The sequence below is a fragment of the Filicampus tigris genome, chromosome 8 (genome assembly GCF_054856515.1).
Source record: "Filicampus tigris isolate MCC_2025a chromosome 8, RoL_Ftig_1.0, whole genome shotgun sequence".
NCBI lineage: Eukaryota > Metazoa > Chordata > Actinopteri > Syngnathiformes > Syngnathidae > Filicampus > Filicampus tigris.
Genome location: NC_141224.1, coordinates 12,342,308 through 12,361,153, shown reverse-complemented (window position 1 = coordinate 12,361,153; position 18,846 = coordinate 12,342,308). Strand labels below are relative to the sequence as shown.

At 39.9% G+C, this 18,846-nt stretch overlaps 2 protein-coding genes across 3 annotated transcripts; both read right to left on the bottom strand.

Moving 5' to 3' along the window:
- Positions 1-58: 58 nt before the first annotated feature.
- On the bottom strand, positions 59-14,482 carry pals2a (protein associated with LIN7 2, MAGUK p55 family member a). 2 transcript variants are annotated; one of them, XM_086038165.1, is made up of 14 exons: positions 14,207-14,482; positions 11,615-11,694; positions 11,230-11,355; positions 10,722-10,840; positions 8,478-8,630; positions 6,909-7,058; positions 6,368-6,595; positions 4,300-4,431; positions 3,538-3,640; positions 3,391-3,465; positions 3,148-3,309; positions 1,886-2,088; positions 1,681-1,809; positions 59-954 (listed from the first exon to the last, which is right to left on the bottom strand). In XM_086038165.1, the coding sequence occupies exons 3-14, from the start codon at positions 11,258-11,260 to the stop codon at positions 778-780; spliced, it is 1,662 nt and encodes a 553-aa protein (XP_085894291.1). In that variant the 5' UTR covers positions 11,261-11,355; positions 11,615-11,694; positions 14,207-14,482; the 3' UTR covers positions 59-777. The 2 variants fall into 2 exon arrangements, with proteins under 2 accessions (XP_085894291.1, XP_085894290.1); XM_086038164.1 differs by having other exon boundaries at positions 11,615-11,678.
- A 1,570-nt stretch (positions 14,483-16,052) lies between these two features.
- On the bottom strand, positions 16,053-18,846 carry LOC147143737 (peptide YY-like). Its single transcript, XM_086037849.1, has 4 exons — positions 18,704-18,846; positions 18,418-18,592; positions 18,240-18,329; positions 16,053-17,006 (listed from the first exon to the last, which is right to left on the bottom strand). Exons 2-4 carry the CDS (start codon positions 18,576-18,578, stop codon positions 16,982-16,984), a joined length of 276 nt encoding a protein of 91 aa, XP_085893975.1. The 5' UTR covers positions 18,579-18,592; positions 18,704-18,846; the 3' UTR covers positions 16,053-16,981.

The following is an 18,846-nucleotide window of genomic DNA, read 5'->3' as shown; positions in this document are numbered from 1 at the left end:
CACTTCCATTTTTTATGTCTCTTGATTTTCAATGTTAAAAAAAAAACAGCAGTCGGAGTAGTTTTTACATAAAAAAAACATTTATTTAACATTTGAAAATACATCTTATCCGAAATATAAGTAAAATACACTTTTTAAAAGTCAGTAAATGTTTTTTAACAGTTTAAGTAGGATCACATCAAAAGGGACGGTTTATTGAGACACAGCACCCTGTTTAATTCAAAGGTCTGTTTTTGTTAAGTCAAATGCAGCACCACATAGAGTTAGAGAAAGAAACATGTCAACAACGTTCACAGTTGTGTGATTTGTGCTTGGCATAGTAAGGGAAATGGTTGATGGACACGCACAACAAGCCTTCAATTCAGCTGAATTTCCTCTGAACTATAAATGGAGGCAAAAAAAAAGCAGCCTTAATGAAGGGTGGTGACTACGAGAAGAACGACAGTACAAATAGTGCCATAAAAGTGTAAACGCAAACACTGAGGTGAGGTATCAATAAGCAAGCCCTCTATTATCTTAGCAGAATAAATAGACAACTTACAAGTGTAACATTAAATAACGGGACATGGCAACATCATTATTTTATTCTTTTTTTAATGAAAAACATCCTGACACAATATGACTCCCAATCCATTTGATGAGTATATTAAAAGAGTTTGCCAATAAATAAGTACACTTCCTGTGTGCTGTGACTTGCATAGTGTGCAGTGCAGTGTCTCCGTTCACATGGCAGGCGTAGCAGCTGAGGACAGCCCAGTGTCCAGTCTCATCGAAGCATCAGTAGACCCAGCTGACCGGGACCCACTGCGGCTCCACGAATAGTTGCTCTACTGCCTCCTGCAGTTGGTCGAAGGCCTTGTCCAAGTTGTCGTTGTAAATGGTCAAATCGAAGAAGTGGCTGTAGGCGCGGCGGATCCTGGCGCTCTCCTCCACCGTTTTCTTCAAATCGTTCTCCTGTGGTGACACGGCAAGAAAGATCTACATTAAAGCTGAAAGGAAAGGCTGTTAAGTGCGCCAGATAGAGATTTTATGCATCTGAAGTAATCTTACGCATAGTTTTTTTTTTGTTTTTTTTAAGTGATAGTATTTTGGAATCATTCAGTGGAGTATTTAGCATTTACCATACATGAGCCTAACAATGGCCGCCTGAAACCAAAATGGTTTCAAGTTTGTGTTTTCGGGCAACATTTTTAAAAGGCTAATCAACCCAAACATATTTTTTTTAATATGTTCTATGCAGGTGCACTAGTTGAAACAAGGCATTTTGATGAATTTTGCGTTTGTGAAATAAGAGTTAATCTACCCGTATTTAGCCATCTCTGGGGGCGGCCATTTTGTCAACTGAAAATGACATCACATTCGCTCAGGGCTCAGGTAACAACCAATCACAGCTCACCTGTTTTCCGAAGCCATGATTGGTCGTTATCTGAGCCCAGACATCTGTGATGTCATTTTTAGTCACCAGAAGTGACAAAATGGCCGACCCCAGAGATGGCTAAAAACGGGTGGATTCTGACGCTTAACTCATGTTCCACAAACACAACATTGATCAGTGCCGTGCTTCAACTAGTGGGCCTGCATTGAACATCCATCAATCCATCCATATTCTTGAAAAAAGTATGTTTGGGTTAACTTTGCTTTTAAAGACAGTCGATGGACCAGATTTCCTTTCAAACTTACAGTAAGTAGTTTGGTTGTAAGTCCGGCATCCACGACAGCTTTGTGCATATTTCTCAAAGTGTCCAACTCAGGAGCAGCGATGAAGACCACAAAGGGCATGAACTCAGCAGTCTTTAGCACTTTCAAAGCCTGAACACAATTTTAACAAACATTAAAACGGGGCCGCGTCTTGGTGGAGTTGTTTTGCGGCGAGCCAGGCGCTGACCTGCGGGTTGACGTCCAGGATGCAGGTGCGGCCATCCGCCACCACTTGGTGGATGGAGTCGATCTTGGTGCCGTAGAGGTTGCCGTCGTACTCGCCGTGCTCCAGGAAGCGGCTGTCCTTGATGTCCTGCTCCATCTGACGCCGCGTCACAAACGAGTAGTTCTGGCCGTCTCGCTCTTCTTCTCTGGGGCTGCGCGAGGTGACTGAAATGAGGCAACAGAGGCAAAGAAACGTCACACTTCTGCCTACAGTGGTCGTAAAAATACTAGGGCAATTTTTAAAAAATAAAAAATGTAGGTCTTTTTTTTGTTTGTTTTTCTTCCTTCTTACTATTAACTGTAATTGATAAGTTTAAGTTTGTATCAAATATCGATAATAAATGAAATTTTTTAAAGGGGAATTCACGTCAACATTTTTTTATGTCCTATACCAGTGCTTTTCAAACACTGTGCTGTGGCACACTGGTGTGCCGCGAGATATTGTCAGGTGTGCCGTGGGAAATTATTATAATTTGTGTGCCGGTCTAGCACCTGGCATCGTAATCATGTAGTTACTACATTGTAGTACTCTTCCATACCAGTAGGTAGCAGCAGCAGCAGGTAGCTAATTGTCTTTGTTTAGAGACAAGCGAATTAGTGACACGTTTTTCCAAACAGGCCCATGTTTCACACTGAGTAAGTATCAATACGAAACATTATAAAATACTTTTTTCTTTGTGTTTATTTAATTCCTAATCAAGACATAATATAATGTCATTCTTCAATGTTAATAAAAATGCTTATATTAAAAATAACACTTATATTTTTAAAATAAGGTTGTTGTTTTTTTTTTTTCACAATTTCAGCTGGTGGTGTGCCGCGGGATTTTTTCAATGAAAGAAATGTGCCTTGACTCCAAAAGGTTTGAAAAACATTGTTGTATAGGGCCCAACTAGTCCAAACACAGTATTGTGCTTCATATTGCATTTGTAGAGAATGAATTAAAGCAGCAAAATCCAGACGCTTGGGTGCCAGTGCATCTGCACGTCAGTATAAGAGAATATTATTTATCACTTTTCACAATATATTGTTACATTTCTGTGAAAATAATCATTGGCATATAAATCGCCAAGATATAAACCTAGCAGATTTTATGGCAGTCATTGAACTTTAAATCAAAATGCCAACAACAGAATTCTCCCATGCACTCCAGTTCTCAGCAGCTCATTTGATCGAAGCTTTTCCCTGGCTGAGCGTCACTCACTCACTCACTCACTCACTCACAGGGCACAGTGGTTCCATATCGCAGAGGATTCATGACGATGAGCCTGTTCTTCAGGCTCCGCCGCCCAACACCCTGGGCGCCAATCAGAACCAGCGTTTTCCTCTGGAACGGCGGCATCTTGGCCACCTCCTCGTAGATCTGCAACTCGTAACGATCAAATTCTGATGATTTGAAAACAAGCGGCATGTTAGATTTACCTCTCCCGGGTGCAAAGAGACTTCGAAGTGAATTACGACACACACCTGCATTCCTTGCAGTGAGATACATCATTTTTTTCTTCTTCTTCTTTTTCTCCGTGAGATGTCCACAAAGCATCCCTGAAAAAGGACAGCAAGGTGATCAGTTCCCTGTTGTGCTGCCGCCTGAACGTGGCGTCTACTGGCACGAACCTTTTCTCGACAGATCCCAGTCTTTTCTCACAAACGCTTTCCTCTTCTCCTCTAAGAACTGACTGGGGATGAGTCCGGTTGCTCCGCCCACAACGCTGCGAGCCTACAAAGGAAATCACTCCCTTGTCCACATAGTCCACATAGTAGAAAGTGTCTACTTTCAGTTTTTAATTGGAATTTGGATTTCCTAATGACACCAAACCTAATACATAACCCACAAGCGGCATCTTATTAAAACAATACAAGTTACTGCTGTGTGAAAAGACATTAAAATCACATTATTGAACATAACTGAGGCCAGCATGTTGGTATGGCCCTCGACAACCGTTTCATTCGCTCACATGGCCCCTTTGAAAAAGTAATTGCCCACCCCCGACTTGAGGTATCGGACGATCAGCTGAGCTCCAGGGCCGTGTTCATTTCAAGATATATTTAGACACACCGCACAAGCCGCGGCGCAAAAGGACGACAAAAGGACCCAAAAGACTGTTTGTGTTCAAATCTAAAAGTGTTGGCACCACCTATTTGAGAGGCGTTCACTTGCTTTGATCTAGCAGGTAAAGTTCGGGATGAGTCACTCATACGGTATGTTAAACGAGCTTGGAATTTCTATAAATGTGCCATTAAAGATAAGATGTGAATCATTTGTTGTTTTGGGTCCCTCCCACAGTGAGATGTTATCAGGACAACGCCACTGGTGAGCCGCATGCCTCTGCTTGAATGTTCTCTTTCATGTGCATATATGGGAACACACAAACTCACCTGCCACCAGTTGGGGTCCTCCTTGTTCACAACGTGAAGGATGTCTCCCTTCGAGAAGGCAAGGCCCGCCTCTTTACAGGGAATCAGGTTGTCTGAGGCCGGGTTATAGTTGAAATGGGGCTTCAGGTAAACCTGCCAAGAAATGGCAGATGTACCACAAGAAAGATCAAGAAGACGAAATGTTCAATTCCAAAACTCTGACTCATATTAAAGTAATTCTTTGAATGACCTTGAGAGACTTCATCAACAAATTGGAATATTTTTCAGAAGGCCAATTTCTTCCAAATTCCTATTACAAAAATGTTTACAGTTTCTTATGCAATGTTTTACTTTCTTGTGATTGTGAATTTCGGTTTTTCATTAGTTGTAAACCACAATCACCAAAATTATATATTTAAAAAAAAAAAAACAATAACGCTGTGAAGTGAATCGAAGAGCTTCACTTTTGTGAGGTGAACAGCTTTCTATGATATTCTAATTCATTGGAACGCATCGGCCGTGCTCCCCGTGGAGGAAGCACCACTTGAAGGAAAAACATTTTTGAATGTGATTAAATTAGCTGATTAGTCAACTCTGATCAACCGATGCGTCCTCAGCAAGAAGGTCACATGATGTGACATAACGCTGCTTGCTGGCCCTCAGCTTCTGTGCGCTTACTCTAAGCGGAAGCGAGGGCCCTATGTCCCAGATAGTGTGTGCGTCCATGCATATGTGTCTGTGTGTGTGTGTCTGTCTGTCTGTGTGTATCGGGGGGGGAGGTTGAGGTAGACTTATTAATAGATGCCCCTCGGGCTCGGTTTACACTTGTTTGGTATTCGGAGATCACGCAGGTCAGAAATCTCTCCCTAATGCCAATCGTCAACTGGTCCATTGTACAATAATCTCCAGCTATTCACGGGTGATCGGGACCGAGCCCTGCAGCTAAGAGCGGGAAAAACATGAGAAATGAACATTTACCTTGTTAATTTAACTTTACGCCACAAATTTATCAGACGTAAATCGGCTAGCCTAATGCTAACACACAATGCCATTTTGCATAGAGGGGCCAACAAAAGCAGCATTTTACGATATTTGAACAGAAACGGTGCAGCAACACCTCTAGACAATGTGGCAATACCCACAGGCATATATTCTTTATCCTCGGCAAAAATGGACTAATATTACCGCAGCTTACTAAGCAGTTGTGACCGCTTTCTTCACGTATATAATGTATGTGTGCATGTATTCTGCGATCAGCGATGGATCGGCAAAATTATGACATTACAGCCGACATCACAGATATTGGCCGATCCAATCGGTGTAAAGTCTAACCGGAAGCGCACTTGTGCATGTGCATGTACATGCGGCAAAACTTTCCGCAACTTCCACCAACAAACCAGGCTAAACTTAATAGCACCACCCGAAATAACAAAGCTTGTCTCTCAGTCGAGATGTATCACTTTCACGAACACTATTGCACAGTGGTATCTTGAGATCCATGTTTAATTTGTGCAGTGAGCAAGCTCGTAACTCAATTGACTTGCATATCAATTCAATATTCCCAACGAACTCCATTGAAATGCCATTAATTCCACTTCCAGCACCCCAAAACATCATTGCTGTCATCAAATAATGAAAAACAGGAATGTGTTACATAAAAACAAAGGAAATAAAGAAATAAACTGGTTTCATTGAGTGTCAAGTCACAAGAAATGTAATGTGGGATGTGTGCCTTTAAGGGGTGTGGCTTATTGAGTGACGTCAGGAAAGTGGCCGTCTGTAGCTCATTGCGAGTCTTCTCATTCTGTGTTTGTTTTTAGCTGCTTTACCCTTTCCATAAATGATTAAGATGATGATTGATGGTTCCTAACTCCCCAAAAAATGTATTTGGGGCACTTGTAAGTCACCACTGTACTACTTTCCTATTTAGACAGGGTTAGGGCGCCATCTTGTGGCATTTGGGAAATAGCACAAAAATCTGAAATAGGTCAGTAAGGTTCCATTCAAAAGGATGTAGAATAGGTGAATTTGTGAATAGTGAACGGCGACTATATGCAGGATTACCGTAACGCGTTCTTCATGTCCTCACCTGTGGAAGGGCCGGTGAGTCCTTGTAGCTGGGCAGCACCTTGAGGGTGACGCTGCCACTGCAGTCCCTTAGCAGCTCCTGCAGCTGGTGCGGGTCGCCGCCCACCTGGTGGCCGTTCACCTCGCGGATGACGTCGCCTGTGTGCAGCATGCCCTGCCGGTCGATGGAGCTGCCGTGCAGGATCCGCGCGATCACCATTTCTCCTTGCTCCACGCGGAAGGTCACCCCCTAAAATAAAGGGCTTTGTTATCGCACCGCCGCACCTCATAAATGACGCAGCAGGTCCGCCGTGTGGACAAAGTCATTCGGGTCGGCGAGAGGCGGATTAAAGTAAACGTGTGAAATACGGTGGATATAAAAAGTCAACACAGCCCTGATCAAATACCAAGTTTTGGTGTTATGGAATAATTGCATAACTATGGAATGGATTCAGTCATTGCCAAAAAGTTCAGCCTTGCATTCCATATATCCAGTGTACAATACAGCCCGTACGTGGCAAGGCGGAGTCACTGGTGCCGTAGTTCTTACGCTGCTTACTTACCAGTGGTTCTCCGGCTTTCTTCTGGATGCCAATCATTCTGATGGCGTCGGCGGGCATGAGACAACTCGCCAAGGTGGCGGTGCAGTTCACAGCAGACTTTGGTATCTCATAGCACTTTGCAGCCACTTGGTCATGAGCCTCTATCAAAGACTGCAGAGGACACAAGTCAAGAACAAAATTCTAGATTGGAGTTGTAGTTTTCACTCGATTATAGGGCCCGGCGATGAATCCGTTTTATGGATTATGGTGAACACCCGTTATTTGCGAAGGATGGGGACTTAGTCTTCCACAAACAGCAAAAATATGTCAGTAATTTACGTCCCCCGCAAAAGGGTTTGTAATTGCCTATAGATGTCACTAGATGGCAGCAAGAACTACTTGCCAAAGTGAAGCACATCAAATTGTTTCCTTGCCACCAAGATGCCACCAGGTGGCTAAGCCGTAAAAGTATAGCAGCACAATAACAGCAAATAGTTGAGTCTTAAAGATAATAAAAAAAAAAATTCCACAAAATAATGATTAAATATAAATAATATAATATTAAAATAATAATTAATAACGATTCATGAACAAGTAATCGATTATAAAACGAATCAATAAGTATTTTGATAATCGATTATTCATTTGGAGACTTTGGGTAAAAAAATTGTCCAAATCCTCAGAATTCTGTCTTCCTCCATTATAGCAGATTCATGATCTTTTTCAAAATAAGACATTTGCAAACATCTGCTTTGGCCTTGTAAGAAAAAACTTGCCCATTTTCCGACATGTTACTGATGCGTTACATACCAAACCAGCAACTGAATCATAATTAGTTTATATTTGTGCATTTTCTACACTGTAAATTTTAAATACTGTCCTGTTTTTGGAATAAAGGTATGGAAATGAAAGCATGATGACTTTATCAGATACTATCATGAACTGACAAAATAATCGACAGATAAATCAATTCATAAAATAATCGTTAACAATTTAATAAAATAGTCTTTAGTTGCAGCCCTAGTCGTATCTTTTTTCGATGAGCAAAGAGGGGGAAAAAGTCTGAATCAAGGTTTTATTTTAAGGCCATACTGCCCAGCCCTACAAAATCATGCAGGAGATGCAAAGTAGAACGCGCAAGAACTTTTTGTTTTCCATTAAGCATGGCTCTTAAATGGGCCCCTGACAGCGAAAAGGTTATCCATTTGTGCACTACAAGACACAAATAACTTAGCTGCGCACCAAATAGCCTGTAATTTATGTCTACTGATAAACACAGAGCTGAAGAATAAGAGCAATAGTCTTACCCCAGCAGCAACCGCAACATTGGTTGTAGGCTACAAAGCAACTCCAAAACGTGGAGGTGACATAACGCTCTGCCCCTCTCTTTACCCACAAAACTAGGCCTGCCATTGGTCCAAGGAAATATACCCCACCCCCCTCCTACCCATCGAATGAGTGGTGGAGGACAGAGAGCGAGGTACAACTTGGAATAAAGGCGCTCTGACAAGTGGTTCCCCCGTGATGAGAAAACAAGAAAGAGTGTCTTGTGTCTACTACTCGACGATAGAACTGAAGAGGAAAAACTACCTTAAAATGAGGCTCCCGGAGGATTTGGGAGAGCTCCACAGTGGAAGCGTCTTTTTCAGTCAGCTTGTTGAGAGAGTCCAGGATCTCGGAGATCAGCTGAACGTTGTCATCTCGCACGGCTTCTAACTTGACCTCCTCGAGGCGCTCGTGGGCCTGTGAACGCCAAACGCAGAATGTACACATTATCCACGGCAGTCAATGGCAACGCTTTTACACCAAGTACCACATAAAAAATACTGAGTGCTCCACGTGCCACCATAGTGCCTAACATTAAAATAACAACTTAAAAACATTTTCATACAAATATTTACTACTGCAACACACCATGGTGTGTTCCGACTTGGGTACAAATTCCCGTTAGGTCGCTGCCTTAAGAACGGAACGTTGTTGTAAAATGAAGGAACCCTTGTCTTTTATTTTTCCTCACAGATTCCATGGCATTCAAAAGAGCGCTTTTGTTTGAGTTGCTCTTATGGTACATCTCGTCATCTTGCTCTACAATAATGGCCTTGGTCATTTTTCAGTCTTTTCATATTCAGTTGAAGTATCTCTCCTGTAATAGTGTTTAGTTTGGTGGAAAGAAAAAGGCTATACAATGACCTGTTAAAAGGCTTGTCATTATTAAGTGGAAAATGAACACTGCGAAATTAGCACAAGTTCACTTGAAGCTTAGTACTTGCAAACCTATCGGGAATAAAATGTTACATAATAGAGTTTGGTGGGGTACAGTTTTCTTAGAGCAACATGCTCCATTGTTCTATTAATAGACTGACCGCGTGGCCTCAATCTCTAGCACAGATGTATTATCATGCTGTTGGCCTTATTGACCTCAGTTAACATCTATTTAAGCAGTGTAATTACGTAATGTTCACACTGCGTGTAAATACTTGAGTTCGGACCTTCTGTTGCATGATACACAATCTGTTGTCAGTTCTCACTCTGGCCGGGGCCGTCAAGGGAAATCAACTTTACTATATTTAGCGCAAATCCGTCAATGATGACATCGTGTGTATAGTAGACATTTGCCATTTCTGGAGAAAATGTGTGCAAATATTGAAATGCTGGGGGAAATGGGGATTTTTTTATTTTTTTTGTGGGATGTGCACATTTTTGGCATGTTGAAAATCGTTACCAAGGTGAATTAAATGTACTGATTACTGAATGTTTTGAATTTCAAATGGGGGCAAAGATGTGAATCTGTTTTGCAAAATGTGTTATTGGGAAGGAACAGGTAATTTTTTGTGGGAATTTTAGTGGTGAAAATGTTGAATTTTGGTCAGTGGGAATTTTTTGCATGTTGAAAATTGTCTCCTCGGTGAATTGAATGAGCTGAATGTTTTGAATTTCAAATGGGAACAATATGAGTCTGTTATGTTGAATGTGCCACTGGAATGAATGGAGAATTTTTGGCTGAAAATGTTTCATTTTGGGAAAATGTAGAATTTTTGGAATGAGAAAAAAAAAATAGCCTGCAAAGTGTGCATTTTAGTAATATGTTGAAATTGGAATGATGCGAATCGGGTGAATCATGTGAGAGTAAATGCATATCAAAATAATGGGCAGAAGAAATATAGGAATAACGTGCGTGAATGTTGAAAGCATTCACACAATAAATGCTGAAAGCATTCACACAATCACTGACTTCATACTGCCAGGTTAAGGCTGTAAAACTGTAAGAATTTTTATATGAAAGCACGAGGTCAAGAGTTGCTGTCTTTATCATTATTTATAAGGCTTGCGTTTTGGTAATGACTTGAATTGAAACAGTGTTACGGTGCAGTGACCAACCAGATCTGGCAGATAAAGCTGCACTTAAAGTGAAACTACATGGCCTTCCACCTGATGATTTTTGGTTAGGTTTGTTTGGCCTTGGCGGAGGTCTGTGCCCTGCTGAGTGCCATCACACTAGGCTTTGTTTTTTGGTCAGTCTCTTGGCCAGAGAGCAGGAAAAACTGTACGACAACCATGAAACTAGTGCAGTTGTTCACCTTGCAGTGCAATTATTTTAGTCATTTTTAAATGTGAGTTTCGGATCATTTGGTCATACATAAAAAGAGCAATTCAAGTGAAGTTCAAATTTTTGGATATTTCTTGAGGACTTTACTGTGTATAAGAGCACAGCGCATCCCTACTTTTATTTTGGTAAACCTTAAACGGTGGCAAACCGCTCTCAGTGTGATGCAGTGCACTTCTACTGTATATCCCTGCGGGATAAGTAACAGCTGGATGGCATGTTTTATGTACCTTTGCAAGGGAGCGGACAATGCGGCTCTCCATGATTCCACGGAGGAAGATGAGGTCGATGTCTTTGGCAAGCGAGCCCGTTGGTAGGTCTTTCAGGTTGTCCAGAACCTGTTGCATGGCTAAAGAGGTGACAAGACAACAATTACAACATCAAGAACACAGCTAATGAAAACACTCATAAAAAAAGAGCGAAACAATGTGGGACAGTCAATCAATGAGCCAGTTCACATTCACTAATGTACTCGCACACAGACACACAGAGAAATTCTTGCATCAACAGATGTGTCAAACTTTACACAGGAAACTCTGCTATTGTATAAAAAGCCTTACAAAATGCAGGAACTAGTCGGTGGTTTCATAATAGTATTTGTACCAAATGGATTTCAACACACACTGCAAAGACAACTCAAAAATGGACAAGTGGACAGCAAAATGTTAGCAAAGGAAAAGCAAACATTCAGGCTGTTCATGTGCAAGAGGCCCTCTGCGGACACTGGCAGCGGCTTACCTGAGCCTGACTTTGCATTGGCCACAGTCATGTTGTGTGCTCTTCAGTTTTAGGATGGCAAAACCCTCTCCACAAAATCAAATTTTGTCCAACGGCCCGCCTACAGCGACCAGAGCAACTGCAGGGCTAAAGAGAAGACAGGAACGCCGCTTCATATTCTGACTTAACGTTGGACACCGTGGCAAATGAAAGCAGAGATATTTACTGACATATAACACCACAGAAAAAAAGATGACAACTGAAGTTGTTACACTAATGCAGATAGGAGAACAAGGAGTGGCAGTGAATGACAAATAATGACTCTGCTTCTGAAAAAATGTACTCACACAGCATTAAATTGTATATCATGGAAAGAAAATGAAAAAAAAAAAAAACAGAACCTCACCCACAAACTGTGTTCAAATCATTTGCACGGCACTCCAACATGGAGTCTGGTCTTCGACAGGCATCTGGAACAGAAGGAGTCTAGAAAATGAATGGGTACTGGTCACTCTAAAAACAGTTGGGTCAAAAATAACCCAATCTGGGTTAAAATTGACCTAATTGGAACTAATTGGGTCAATTTGACCCAACTTTCTGTGTTGTTTTTGCAGAAAAAGAACCCCCCCCCCCCAAAAAAAATTGGGCTGTTTGACCCAATTTTCTAGGTTCTTTTTCGCAGAAAAAGAAGTTAGAACCCCCCAAAATTGGGCTGTTCGTACAAAAAAAAACAAGAAGGTGGGTCAAAATGACCCAAGTAGTGGATCGGTCCATTTTTGACCCAAATTTGGTTATTTTTAACCCAACTGCTACCAGATGAAAAGTTAATGTAGAACACTGCCAGCTTACATGTGATGACGAAAAGTGAAAGACGAAATGGATGGAGGGACGCATCGAATTAAAACGCAGAGTACATTAATTCTGATAGCTTGTAGCAGTGACACTATGGGTGTCCTCCAAGAGTTTCTGGCTGCTATTTTAATAACATACTACACTATAAACAGCTAGGTAATACACGTAACATGATCAGTCCTTGCAAAGATGGCAATAAGAGTAAATATTTGGACTTTAAGTTTGAAAATATTCATGTCGGTTCCTGGAGGTTACGCCGAGATTACAGCCAACTGCAGGATGTATATTATGTGGCAGGGCACAGCCATGCTGAACTATCTGGAACCCTGCTTCCCCATTCCAAAGTAAAATGAGATGTTTATAAATGGGAAGTTAGGAGCAACTGTATCTGATGTGTGACACTATTCAACAGACGTGTGAACCCCTTGGGGGAGGCAATCTGGTTTAGAGAGACCACATATGAATGAACATTTTCTAGTGGTTACACGCTGTATGTAAATAACTAACTACAACGCCAACTGACTAGAAATTTACATAACGTGTTATTAGAGACATCTGTTAAATAGCAATTGACCGTACAATGACATCAACAACGACACCGAACAGAGCCAGTGGCACAAAGTAACGAAGAACAAATAGCGTGTTTCCGTACTGTGACTGTACTAGATTTTTCATGTATCTGTACTTGACTTGTGTATTTATTTCAGACGTTTTACTTGCACTAGATTTAAAAACAGACGTTACTTTTTTTTTTCAACCTAAAATATCAGTCAACTGCAGTTGAGAGCTTGATTTATGGAGCTCTTGGCATCTTATAAGGCAGAAAACAGGGACAGCAGCGACATGGAGAAATATGAACCAGGGAGCATTCACGACAATGAATAAAAAGATTCAGAGAAGCAGGATATTCCTCATCCTTGACCTTATTTAAGAGAATTGCTTGCTGGCTCCAAATATTATATGTGGCAAATGTCTTGTGTCATGCACCATCTTAAAACCCTCAAATTCACTCTTAACACACATCAGACCACAGGACAATCTTATATAAGACATTTAAAGACATAAGATAGTGTGGCGGTTGTTGTCTTCGTTGTGAAGTGAAAAATTGTTAAAAACAGCCCGATTATCTTTATGTGTACCCAACATTAGAGATGGCGTGATATATTACTCCAGTTGTTTTGTTTTATTTTAGATCTAAAATGTCTTGTGTTACAGCTAGGCCACAACTTATTTTTTTATGCAGTTGGATGCTAAAATGTCAAGTTGTTGCTCCACCCAAAAATATATTTGAGTTTAGCCATGTTCAAAATAATTTTATGAACAACATTTGATGAAAATAAAATATTTTGCTGACAATAGAAAATTAGCATCTGTGAATACTAAACGTAATGTCAGAAATAAAGTGCAATCAACAGCTAACTGACCATAGACAATAGATAGATTTTGGTTATCGATTCATTGTGCCAAACTATTACAACGTTTTGTACAAAGTATAATCCACAGTAAAACATCATATTTCTATATTTTAGTTGAGCAGTCAATACTTTTACCAGACATATTCACACAGGTGTCTGTACTTTAAGTGCACAGTGTGCGTCCTTCTGTCATGCACGATAATAATGGAGCAGTGCGCTACAATGTACGTTGTGGTTTTGTTTCTGTTGTCATACGTTAAGGGCTCGCTGCTCCCATGCAACCTTTTTTTTAACACCGCGATGTAGCGTGGCATTATCTGAAGTCACTGTTATCCACTGATTAGCACTTATCTAGAGCGCTATCGCGCAACGATGTGACACTTTCAAACCGACAGCGCCCGTTCAGTGCAGCCCTCAGTGCCTAATACAATTCTTGTCATAATTTCAGTTAGCATTGGCTAATCATATTCAACAACATGTTAGCGTAGCTAGTACACGCTCACGTGCGCGTTCACGCGTTTATTCATCGCTTCCAGATCGATCAAATGTATCGTAGTGGATGGAAATATAAGATAAGCGTTTCAATTTGAATAACTACTGGATATACATGTTTGAATGTTATTGATATCCATAGATAAATTAGCTGAAATTACAACGCTTGCCGAACTATACTCGGAGCTAGCACTGCCTTGCTAACATAACTCGAGTGCAACATTTAAACATGTTATTACCTGCTCTCTTCACTGGAGTCCTGTCACGCTTGCTGAATTAATTCCACCCAATATGTCCATTACTGTTGTTTTATTGCACATTAGTTAACGCTGGTTTAATGCTCAGTGTGCGTGTCTGCCATTCAACCAGCGAGTCAGGATGCTGCGCCCCCTTTTTCCCCCCTCACACAAAGCTTCTCTGTGGATCACGTCAATGTCCTTCAAAGTTGTGGAGAACACCTTCAAACATGTACAAACCACTACTCACATTTGCTCTTAGACTCTAGGATTTAGGAAAGTGAAGATAAGCGGTTTAGATAATGAATTGAATATGGACAATTTCCTGTTTTTCAAATTACCTAAGCAATGGGTCCCAGTGCATTAAATATGACTGTATGTGCTCTGAATTTGTTACTGTCCATAAGGGGGTGCCGCCGGATTCTGTATTGGGTCCCCTCTTATTTGTCATTTATACCAATGATTTTACGGACCAACGCAAATTTACATTTCTATGATGACTACACTGTTGTTTACTCAAATGGACCATCTCTTTTCAGGCTGTCGAATCTCTGTAGAAAGCTTTTGTAGCTGTCCAGCATGCATTTATTCACTTGAAACTTGTTCTCGCTTCTGATCAAACAAATCTAAATCTCGTGTTCATTTCTAACTGTAAAATGTTGGCTCAAATGATTCCCCCAGTGTCTACTCTCGAAGGCAATGAAATGGAGGTGGTCCAAATACTCACGTCTTATTATTCACTCACTTTCAAGCCACATACGTACACTGTATAGAAAATCATGTGAGGAAGCTCAAGCTAAAACTGTATCTGTGTTTATCTGTGTTGGTTTATGGATATATTTTATGTATGAATTCTGCTGTAAAGTATTGATGCTGTTTATCACACTCCTTTGAGGTTCATTACTAACTGTAAGATGTGATGTCCAGTCACCACTGTAAATTAGGCCCAATCCCAAATCACCCTTAGCCGAAGGCCTTCGTTTTTCCTCTCCCCCTTATATTTTTGCCTTAATTACTCTGAAAAATATTGAATGCTGCAGTCTTCGGTAACAGGATTATTTGTTGCTTTCGGTCCCCTATGCTGTACAGCACAGGTGTCAAACTCAAGGCCCGGGGGTCAGATCCGGCCCGCGACATCATTTTATGTGGCCCGGGAAGTCAAATCATGTGTGTTGACTTGACATGTTTTTTTTTTTTTAATTGTCTTCACTGTTAACACAACATATTCGATATTTCAAGCATTTGTTACCAATCCTTCCTTTAAAATGCATTGAAAAATAGTTGAACAAACTATTTACTGGCTTCTGATTTCAAAACTAGTGATCCATCAATTAGTTGTGTTTAAGACGATCATAAAATTACATGGGTTAACAGTCGTAACGGCCATCTGAGTGAAATCAGAACTACGATGTGGCCCGCAACAAAAATGAGTTTGACATCTCTGCTGTACAGAGTTGGATAAGAGAGCTTTTGTTTACTCTGCTCCTTATGCAGGGAATATATGCTACAAAAGGGATGGAAGCAAAAAGTTTTTTAATTCCAAACTGAGAGCTTTTGAAACAAATTATACAATATGCACTTGTTTTTTATCATGTTTTTGTAAAATTCTGTGTTCATTATGTAACCGTATTGTTTTAGATTTAAGGTTGTCGCTGCCTCTTGGCCAGGTCTCCCTTGAAAAGAGGTTTTTAGTCCAAACGATATATTACCTGTTTAATTAAAGGTTCAATAAAATATATATTTTTTAAATGTCCCACTTCTTACATATTGTTACAAGTGTCACAATGTGCCACATTCTATTTTGTACTATAGAAGTCATTTACAACGACTACACGGGGGAAACACAAGATGGGTGCCATTTTGTCTATTTTCACATTTATTTAAAGAAAATACACAGTAGACATAGAACAGTACTTCTCAAACTTTTTCCACCAAGTACCATCATTGTGATCAACAAAATGCAGTAGCACAGTAGGTCCAAGTGTTCATAAAAAAATGAGACGTTACATTCTTAAAAAGTATATTTAATATGATAGTGAGCCACCGTAACATTATGCAGTTTAAACATTACCCATGAAAATTAAAATAATCTGAATTTAATAAAAATGTACTACACATAAAAGTTAAATTAAAAATACCTAAATAAAAGTTTAAGGACAAACAGTTAATAAAGATGAAATGCAACTGTATTGTACTAAAAAGTTAAATACAACTGAACTGTACATAGCCACGGATTCTTTCATGTACCGCGGGAGCCTGCGGACCACACTTCAAGAATCACTGATATAGAAAATCAACATACACTTGGACATTGTGAAATGTTACAAAAATACAACATTAAATAAACATCCTTGTTAACTTTGCCACAGCTTCGTGTTTATTGACTACTCTAGATCAGAGAAACTACCACCTACCACAAATGAAGGCAATTTCATCATTAGCAATATGATTTAGAAACCAAATGCAATGGGGATACTAACAAGAATATGATAATTATAATAAATAGACATTCAAAATGAATGCACAGATTTTTATTCTATTACTATTCCAAACACAAAACACAATCCAATAGTGTACTGTAGTACCAAAATATCATTGTACCGCAATTTACCACCAGAGGGCATTGCGGAGTATGGAACGCTTCATATGGGGCCACCAGAAGATGTGAATAAACATTACAGTATTTACAATATAAATGTACTTTAATAAACACAATATTTCATGCAACACAATTTACAGTCACCCCCAAATTAAAGGTTTTAAGTAAGTCCAGCATCATCACCACATTGGCAGCTCATCATACCTACAACACAATAAAGACACAAATCATTAGAATAGAATAGATCAACACCAATTATTGCAAAACGATGGAAAAATCAAATGCTGTTTAGCAACCTCCTTTTAGCATTAGTTTTTAAGTATTATTGTAGTACTAATAGTACTATTAAGAGATACCAGAACACCAAGCTATATACAACAGGAAAAATTATAATAATACACCACAGCAGTTACCTTTATACGTTTTAAGATATAATGTGTGATTAAAAATAAGTATATGAAGTGAAAACTAAATGTCCCTTCGGGGACTGAGACTAATATAATATACTTTTTTTTTTTTTTTTTAAACAACACATTTACCTTAACCTAAAGAAATGTGTTTCTGATAACTTATAACGAGACAGAATATTATATTAATTTGTATTTACAGCTGAAGAAATCGTAATCATTCAAGTATTTATTTTTTTTTTTAATTAAAATCAGGGGCTTTTGATAACCAGACTTGGGCACCCCTGACCTATGAGAAATGTCAAATAATATTACTTGCAGTGGAAATGCTTTTTTTTTCTCCAAATTTAGTAGCCCTGTATTTCTGTATTTATGTTCCCTACAATATTCACACTTCACAAATAAAAAGTGTGGTTTGGCATAACATGATTCATTTGAAGCATGGTTCGTCAAATTATGACCTGTGGCCCATAAATGGTCCGTGAAAGCATTGCTAGACTCCCCTTACTGTAGTTTTTTTTCATTTCCTCTGTTGAAACGCTTGCGTAGGGAGTCAAAGACCTGGCCGAGAATGAGTTATTATGTAATTAACAAATAGCAACAAGATATTTACAGTGCATCCAAAAAGCATCTTGTCGGATCATCTGCCCATCTTCCAAATTCAATTTTTTTTTTTAATGTCTTTCTCTGCACACAAAGTGTTGCGATTTTCCATTCGTTATCTCGAGAGCGTTGGCTTTGACGTTACGTCTTGTATAAAATGGTTCGTAATCTCGCAGTCAGTAGGTGTGCGAATGCTACTTTTTGTTTTGAGAGTACAAAGTATGACAACAATGGCCCAAAAGTTACAAAATATTGCTCGAGTGACATTCAAAGCAGTGACAAAAATATAACATCTGACAGTGTAATTGTAAAAAGAGAACAAAACCTGAAAGATACTATAAAACTATACCCCAAAAATCCCTATATATATACATATGTACACAGTTATGTTAAAAGCAGATGGATGTTGTATCGTTGCAGATCATACCTTCCGTAACTGGACCCAGGGATAGTCTCTGTGTTCTCCTCTACAAACACATCAGAAAACATTGTGTCTGGAACGTCTCGTTTTCCATACCTGTGCAAGGATACAGTAAAAGCCAGGCAACATGTCAATACTGCACTGCCAATAATAACAATAACAACACTGTCTCCATGTCACTCACCTCTGCCTTGTAATGAGGTTGATGTAGTGCCTGAGTGCCGAGTAGTATTTGGCCATTTCCTCAGGGGGTGCTCCTTCTTTGGGGGTGACAGGCTTGCGTGGATACGCATCAATGCCCGAGTGAACACAAGCCAACAGGCAGAGGACCACAACCAGCGACATCCCAGCAGAGAAACCTGGCTCACATCAAAGAAACAAAAACTTTACAGTCAGAACAGACATAATCATCCAGTATCCAGATTTTCCTAATCCAAAAAGATGATCAGTGATCATCCTGAAGGACGTACGTTGTTTGAGGATGGAAATTGTGCTGTGGGGTGACTTCCAATGTTTTCCAAGCTCTTCTGACAGCCTCCCAGCGCTGCAAGTGTTTTATACAGGGTGTGTCAGATGGGGGAGGCGGCAAATTTCACTCAGTTGAACAGCCCTC